We start from the raw sequence: 8,369 nt of genomic DNA on the forward strand, positions 1-8,369 counted from the left end.
AATAATAGTTCTGCTATTTGTATGTGACCATTCTTTAGTGCAATAAGTAATGGAGTGTCACCTGACCGCTATACAACAATAACGACACAATCAGAATTAAGACAAAATTGCACACATGTACAATGAAGCATACATTCTTTTATGTACGGAAGGCCTAAACTTTTAAAACTGCACTTTGTACAAATGTCCACCTGTCTATCCAGCACTCACTATAAGGTAATTGCATGTCCACACAATTCTTACTGTGACAAATCTATACAGTTCAAGTACTTTAATAAGTATCTAAATGTCTTAAAATGTAAAACATGTGGTACAACTACTATACATTCCTACATACTATTTACCACTTAAAACACCATAAAAGACTGTGTCTAATTATCTTACTAAATGTCCAGCAGAGAAGGAAAGATTATGTATCTGAAAACATTTAGGTGAAATTACTGATATGCATAGATGCAATGAATCTATATAAGTATAAAGCTTCACGTTGCTCATGCAAATTTCCTTTCTTCTGATTACAGGATTAGAATGGTTGCAAATATCTTTAATTTTCTGAGTAGTTACCAATTGAAGTCCAATTCCCAATTTCCCACTATCCAATTGTTGTAGTTGAGTTACATGTACAAATTCCTGTATGATTTCTACATGTGTCAATGACTGCTGTAGTAATGCATAAACAACCAGTGTAACAAATCACCCAATCCTATGCAGCACAAGAATACATGCAGGAACAATAAGAAACATCATGATTGATAGTCATATGTATGGCTGACAATGTGTATTGCTGATTTAATTTATTTTACTTATTCATTAATTTCTATATAGCCCGCTAATAACCTTGAACAAGGCTAATGAAAGCCGGTAGGTAGAAACTGGACAAAACAACTACTTACATATATACACAAGTATGGTGGCAACTTGATCAAGAAGACTTTATTTGTAAACCCAAATGGTTAATCTTGGTTATGACTACTATGAATAGTTATGTAGTTATAGTACTTTGTCAATGACTAAAAGATAAGCTGAAACAGCTTAGATTTCAAAATGCTATACTTCATACGTAGATAATAAAAGTATATTTTAATAATAATATTATGTCAGTGCTACTAAATTACCATGATTATTTTTTTCTTTAGTTTCTATACTATATCCATTGAGTCCATATAGAGATCTCTTCGTGCTTAACATGGTGGCTTGTTTGACTCTTGTTTCTTTACTTTTTGCAGCAATTTCTATTCTAAAATTATTTTCTACACTATTATTCTATAAAGTCAATCATACTCAGGTATATTTCTATGTCCATGTAGGAACTCACATCACACATGTACTATAATACTAGTACTCACTTTGTTCACACAGTTCACATCAGCTCCTCTTGATAATAATAGTTGTGCTATTTGTATGTGACCGTTCTTTAGTGCAATAAGTAATGGAGTGTCACCTGACCGCTATACAGCAATAACGACACAATCAGAATTAAGACAATATTGCACACATGTACAATGAAGCATACATTCTTTTATGCACGGAAGGCCTACACTTTTTATACTGCACTTTGTACAAATGTCCACCTGTCTATCCATCACTCACTATAACGTATGTCCACATATTTCTTACTGTAACAAATCTATACAGTAGAACTACTTTAAAGGGGAACTGCAGTGAAAATATAAACTACTTTTAATTATATAAATCATTCAGTAATATAGTCCTAATCTTTATAACAAAGTTTCAGGTCATAATGTACAGCGGTTGGCTAGTTATTAAACTCAAAAGTTAGCATGACACACCCCTTTTTGGTAGCCATGCTTTTAGTGGCTTATACGTCACTGGATCGGAATGCAAATAATTCCCCATAGGTTTCAATAGCGTCTTAACGTTTCGAGCAGGATGCTGGTGTACTGTATCGCGATAGACTGTGACAACGACATAGATAGTGCCCCACCTGGGACAAGCTTTCATCGTGTACCACTGAAGAAGAACCCAGAGTTAGCAAAACAGGTAAGATTTTGTGATTGCTGGTCCCCGCACTTACGCGCGTGTTGTGATAGTGGTTACAAAACCTGAAAGTGGTTAACCCACCACTAGAAGACGAAAACGCTCGTGTTTGTAGCCCCCATTTTACAGCAGACGACTATGTGAAGTCTGTGTTGGAGGGTCACGGGCCTGCTAAACCGAAGCTAAAGGCTACTGCTGTTCCTACTATCTTTTCCTTCACAAAACCAGTAAAGCGTAGGAAACTGAGCGAAGCTAGAGCAGCCAAGTCACAACATGACTCGCTGATCAGCGATTTGCTGGGGTCCAGCAGTGAGTCCAGCAGCCAAGCCGTGACAACACCTGATCAACAAGAATTGCAGCGTGGTGAGCCACAAGGCTATAATAATAAAAAAATATTAGTCCATCATACTAACAGATAGACCAGTTTTGTCTAGGAGCAAGGCTACTTTTGTCAACATTTACCCAGAGCCATTGCTACAGAATGATGTTGGCACACAGGCAGACTTATTTTTCCCTACGTCATCACCTGTGCTCTCACCTATGCAGTCTTCATCACCGGTACCAGGTGCTGCTAGCTATACTTTTAGTGAAGGGGATGAGGACATGTAAGATGTTGTTATATCTGGTACTAATAATTATATTTCTGTTTTTAGTCCACAGGACCAAGATGAATCATACCACCCGGACCACACTGAGGAGGCTGTGGATGGCACAGACAGTGATATAACAGGAGACCGCAAGTTCATTGTATTTGAATCACAGCTGATGATGTTATTTAAGAGGTGTCGTAGTTGTGGTCTGGAAATGGTCAAGTTGAAGACATCCACCTCGGGGACATTACTGGAAGTCAGTGGTATATGTCCTGATGGACATGTACTATTCTGGCAATCTCAACCAGTAGTAATACATATACCAGCTGGTAACCTGCTGCTGGCTGCAGCTATACTCCTCAGTGGTCAGACCTTCACCAGCTTTGCTAACTTGGCAGATGTGCTAAATTTAGTGATGTTTGGTGAAAGGCATTATTATGACATACAGAGTGAGTATGTGTATCCTGTTGTGCACACCACTTATGTAAGACAACGGGAGGCTGTAGTTGAATATTTAAGGGGGAGCCAGCTACACCTGTCTGGTGATGGTCGTTGTGACAGTCCTGGTTATAGTGCTAAATATTGTGCGTATACCCTCATGGACTCTGCCACGGACCTAATCCTAGACTACAGTTTATTGCAGTGTACTGACACTACTAGTTCAGTAGCTATAGAGAAAGGATTGCGACGGTGCCTTGATAAGTTGATGGTACAACACGTCGATATCTCTACTATAGCTACAGACAGACACACTGGTGTAGCGTCCCTGATGAGAACTGATAACCCCTATATAGATCACCAATATGATGTGTGGCACTTAGCTAAAAGTGTCACAAAGAAGTTACGTAAGAAGGCCAAGACAAAGCATTGTGGTCAACTCCTCCCATAGATCCAGTCAATTTCTAACCACCTGTGGTGGTCTGCACAAACATGTAATGGTGATGCAAAGTTGCTCATGGACAAATGGAAATCTATTGTACACCATATATCCAATGTCCACGAGTGGGACAATGACCCTAATGCATTGTTCCCAAAATGTGTGCATCCAACACTGTCTCCAGAAGAGGAGCGCAGTAAGAAATGGCTGCGACCCGGAAGTGTTGCACACAATGCTTTACGCAAGGTAGTACTACAGGATACACTGCTGCGGGACATTAAAAAATTAACCGGCTTCCATCATACTGGCTCGTTGGAGGTCTTCCATTCCTTACTCCTAAAATACTGTCCTAAGCGGCAGCATTTTTGGTATGATGGAATGCGAGCTCGTATGGAACTTGCTATTCTTGACCACAATTACAACACCCAACATAAGCAAGCAACCACACAATCAGGTATTATTAACTATACTGTATGTGTGTGATGTTTCTTAACATGTGCAGGTAAACTAAGATTCAAAGTAGTGTTTCCTAAGGGACGGAGTGCCTGGGTAGCCAAGCTGATACTACAGAACAAGGACTACACACACCTCACACACATGATGAATGACATACTTGAACTACGGACTTACGGAAAACAGCAGGACACACAGGACTATGACAAAACACTTGCATTACCACAGAACATTGCCACAACAGAACGACTGCCTAAAGATGAAATTATAGCTAAGCACACATCTAGATTCCCCAAACAGCCATTACATGAACAAACATCTCAATAATAATATTTATCTCTTCATAATTTTTTATACTAGATGCAGCATTATAAATCTGCTAATTTAAAACCAGTGTAAATATTACTTGGTTCAGGAAATTCCTTGCGTATGGCTAACACAACACAAAATGGAATAACTTTACGAATTCCTCTGCCGAGTCTATGGTATGTCCAGTAGATGAACTGTCGGTAGGCAGCTACCCTGTATGACCTAAAACACAATAGTACACGCCATAAATGATTACAAATCAGCATTTATTAATTGTCTGTACCTGTTAGCCATTGTAAGGCGCAAAGAATCACTGCATACTGACTTCACTGTTACCAGTGCAGTGTACAAAACATCTTTGTTGAGGCAGACCACTTTAAATTGCTCGTGATCGGTTATGCACTGAAGACCTCCCCTGTGTTCTGTCAGTCGTTCGTCTATTCCTTCCATCTCTCGACAACACTGGCATTCAATGCCACTGGGCATGGGCGAACATTTCGCGCACTCGCACCAATCCATTGTTCCCAAGCGTTCTGTGAAACTTGCTTGCTCTCTTATATCAGTTTCTGACTCGCTGCTGCTGTCGTCTTCATTATCACTATAGCCTGAAACATCCGTGGGTTCGAACTGATAAGGTTTAATCTTGGTATTCAAACTGCTCTCAGCCATTATCAATACAACAATACCCGCACTTAGATCCAGTGACGTATAACCGCAAATTAACATGGCGACAGGCATGCACAACTTTCCATCGCTGTATCTCCACAGTGGAATGTAGTACAGCTATAAAAACTGGTATACATACATAACTTTTCATATACATTCAATTAATAAAATATAATTAATTTTAAAAAAAATGACTGCAGTTCCCCTTTAAATGTAAAACATGTGGTACAACTACTGTATATTCCTATGTACTATCTATCCATTAAAACATCATTAAAGACTGTGACTAATTATCTTACTAAATGTCCAGCAGACAAGCAAAGATTATGTGTCTGAAAATGTTCAGGTGAAATTACTGATATGCATTGATGCAATGCATCTATATAAGTATAAAGCTTCACGTTGCTCATGCAGACTTTCTTCTGATTACAGGATTAGAATGGCTGCAAATAACCTTAATTTGGTGAATAGTTACCAATTCCCACTAGGGCATGGTTTTTAGTATTCAAGTACTCTCTAGAGGTAACGATCGAGTACTCACAAATGTTAGCTGCATGTAGTCATACCAATTTGATGTGTTTTGTACCAACCTTTAACAGTTTACAGTTTTTTCAAGTAACAATAATGATGCACACACTGTATTAAAGTACTGATGTGAGTGTCCCTGACGAAATAATTATTCCAACCAAATTCTACAGCCTTCTTTGTGTCACTGCCTGATCACAAATACATTATGTGATGTGATCTTAACAAGTACCCTAGTACCAATTTTACTATTCATGTGCCAAATCCTTAACGAGTATTCATCAAGTATTAGTATTTATTTCAGCCCTAATTTCCACTATCCGATTGTTGTAGTGGAGTTACATGTACAACCTCCTGTATGGTTTCTACATGTGTCAAGGACTACTGTAGTAATGCATAAACAACCAGTGTAACAAATCACCCAATCCTATGCAGCACAAGAATACATGCAGGAACAATAAGAAACATCATGATTGATAGTCATGTGTATGGCTGACAATGTGTATTGCTGATTTAATTTATTTCACTTATTCATTAATTTCTATATAGCCCCTTAAGAACCTTGAACAAGGCTAATGAAAGCCTGGTAGGTAGAAACTGGACAAAACAATTATGTACTTACATACACAAGTATGGTGGCAACTTCATCAAGAAGACCTTATTTGTAAACCTGAATGGTTAATCTTGGTTTTGACTACTATGAATAGTAGTTTTGTCATTGACTAAATGATAAGCTGAAATAGCTTAGATTTCAAAACGTTATACTTCATAGATAATGGAAGTAGCTCTATTTTATTAACATGTCAGTTCTATTAAATCACCATGATTACGTTTTTCCTTAGTTTCTATATTATCTAAACCAAAACAGCCAAGCTGTAAAAATAGAGCGCGGCCCCCAAAAAGGCCAGGATGAAAAAAGATGTGAAATGCAAGGTGGCGGCCAAGAAATGGCTGTGATTGTAGGTTAATGGCAACAATTTTAATTACAACAATTCAGGTGAATTTGGTGGCTTTTATCCTGGCCTTTTTGGGGGTCGCACTAGTTTTTTTACAGCTTGGCTGTTTTGGTTTAGATATCACATCTTTTTGTATTGCAAGCCACAAAGCCAGCCGTTAACTGGCTTTGGTGCTTTCTTCTAACTTGTTTTTTTTTTCTTTTTTGCAGGAACTGTGGAACATAGGAAGAAATGTTGTCTACAGTTTTTGTCTGATTAAAACTATTTGTATATTTAACAATAAAAGAAAATCATACTGTAGGTAATAAGGTGACTTCTTATACATAACTGAACTGTAGCTGAAACTCCCATTGTTTGTAGCTGAACTCTTTTCAGGGTGACTTGTTTCTAGCTGAACTCTCTACATGGTTATTTTTTTTCCAACACATATTTTTACAGGGTGATTTGTTTGTGGCTGATCTATATAAGGTAACTTGTATCTAACTGATATCTCTACAGGGTAACTTTTTTGTAGCTGATATCTCTACAGGGTGATTTGTCTGTAGCTGAACACTCTACATGATGGTTTTTTTGTAGCTGAACTCTCTACAAGGCATTGGAACACTCACTCTCTACAAATTATCCTGGCATTGTTTGCTCAGCATGAACACACTTAAAGTTGTTGATGTACTGTAAGTTTCTCCTAGCTACTTTGGATGGAACTACGATCAGTAATGGGTCTAAGAATTGATGATGCAAAAAGGTGTCCTTACCCCAAAAGATCCCACAACTAGTGGAATGAAATCACTTCTTTCTCTTAAAAGCTATTACTCTAAACACTAAGTTCAATAGCAGAGACTTGTTCACAAATGATTTGTAGTAATTGTGTAGACAAATTGTGACTGAATCTGTAAGAATCCCACATGCTAGTGTAAACCTAATTTTACAGTAACTACCTATGGAATGCAGTTTTATTTGATCCTGATTATCAGCATGACTCTCCTGACTATTTTGACGTCTCTGTTTGCAGTACTACTCAGTCTGCACATAATTTTCCCCTCTGCATCCTGTGCTGGCCATGGAGTGGCTGCTGCAGCTGGATAGGTAGCTAAGGATACTACTGAAGCATCTGGCTCCTGTGAAAGAGCAGCTAAAGAAAATTATGATCTTTTAACTAGCAAACTGATGTGGACATGGTGTGGCCGGCTTATAGTTTTACTCAATAGGATGCCACACTCTGTTGCTGGCATTTACACCAGATATAGGTAGTCACCTATCAGTTACAAGCTTTCTTGTACCTTTTAATTTGGAAAATAAAACTGGTCCACCTAGTACCTGTCTATAAGATGCTAAAAGACATACTGTAATTTTATGGTTGATTTTATTCTTCAAAGTTACAGGGAAAGCATTAGCTAAGACTTCTTGGTATAGTAATAATCAGAAAGTTGTTTTTCAAAATGATAGCATTGTGTGCAGTTCTCCTTCACTATACCAGCAGTAAAGAAATGCTGCACATTACGTAGGTAACCCTGCAAGCTAACATGTTATGTATGTGTAAGTTAGACAGCGTATGCCTCTGCCTCCTATTCAATGATAAGAAGTTACTGCTAGTTCAATGTGTTCTGTTTTACTTAAAGAGCTATGTAAAAGCAGTTAGTTTTGATTACATTCCTTTTGCTCTACAGCATGCTATTGATGCTAGCTCCTAATCTCACATCCTCCTAAACTGTGCGTTATTTGAATCATTGGAATTTTGGTTTCACAAACCCCACTTAGATCTCTGAGATCAATGCATGCTGAGATATAGTACAGGTGTTTTGGGTCTTCAGAGTATATGTATCTCAGTCATCCCTGGTGCCATCAGCTTTTAAACTACAAAACAAAAGCTAATTACCTACAGCTTTCTTTACAACAGCTGTGTCATTATCAGTATCAGGATTAAGAAAAAACACTTTCAAAACTGCAGCACTCCCTTTAAATGGTTTGATGCTACAGTATGTACCTTCATCATTTATA

The 8,369-nt window shown here is 38.0% G+C and overlaps 2 protein-coding genes across 2 annotated transcripts; one reads left to right on the forward strand and one right to left on the reverse strand.

The window, feature by feature from the left end:
* Positions 1-1,890: 1,890 nt before the first annotated feature.
* On the forward strand, positions 1,891-3,477 carry LOC136259451 (uncharacterized). The gene is made up of 4 exons (XM_066052934.1): positions 1,891-2,001; positions 2,052-2,361; positions 2,414-2,603; positions 2,652-3,477. The coding sequence occupies exons 1-4, from the start codon at positions 1,891-1,893 to the stop codon at positions 3,475-3,477; spliced, it is 1,437 nt and encodes a 478-aa protein (XP_065909006.1).
* A 1,002-nt stretch (positions 3,478-4,479) lies between these two features.
* LOC136259452 (uncharacterized) lies at positions 4,480-4,953 on the reverse strand. Its single transcript, XM_066052935.1, has one exon. The coding sequence runs from the start codon at positions 4,951-4,953 to the stop codon at positions 4,480-4,482; it is 474 nt and encodes a 157-aa protein (XP_065909007.1).
* Positions 4,954-8,369: the final 3,416 nt, after the last annotated feature.

This window comes from Dysidea avara, chromosome 6, assembly GCF_963678975.1.
Source record: "Dysidea avara chromosome 6, odDysAvar1.4, whole genome shotgun sequence".
NCBI classification, from domain to species: Eukaryota; Metazoa; Porifera; class Demospongiae; order Dictyoceratida; family Dysideidae; genus Dysidea; species Dysidea avara.

What these genes read in the sequence shown, in the direction of transcription:
- LOC136259451 (XM_066052934.1), top strand. Translation starts at nt 1,891, where the DNA reads ATGCTGGTGTACTGTATCGCGATAGACTGTGACAACGACATAGATAGT. An exon ending in ACCCAGAGTTAGCAAAACAG is followed by an intron (nt 2,002 to 2,051) that starts GTAAGATTTTGT and finishes GTGTTGTGATAG; the next exon opens with TGGTTACAAAACCTGAAAGT. An exon ending in AGTGAAGGGGATGAGGACAT is followed by an intron (nt 2,604 to 2,651) that starts GTAAGATGTTGT and finishes TTCTGTTTTTAG; the next exon opens with TCCACAGGACCAAGATGAAT.
- LOC136259452 (XM_066052935.1), bottom strand. Translation starts at nt 4,953, where the DNA reads ATGTTAATTTGCGGTTATACGTCACTGGATCTAAGTGCGGGTATTGTT.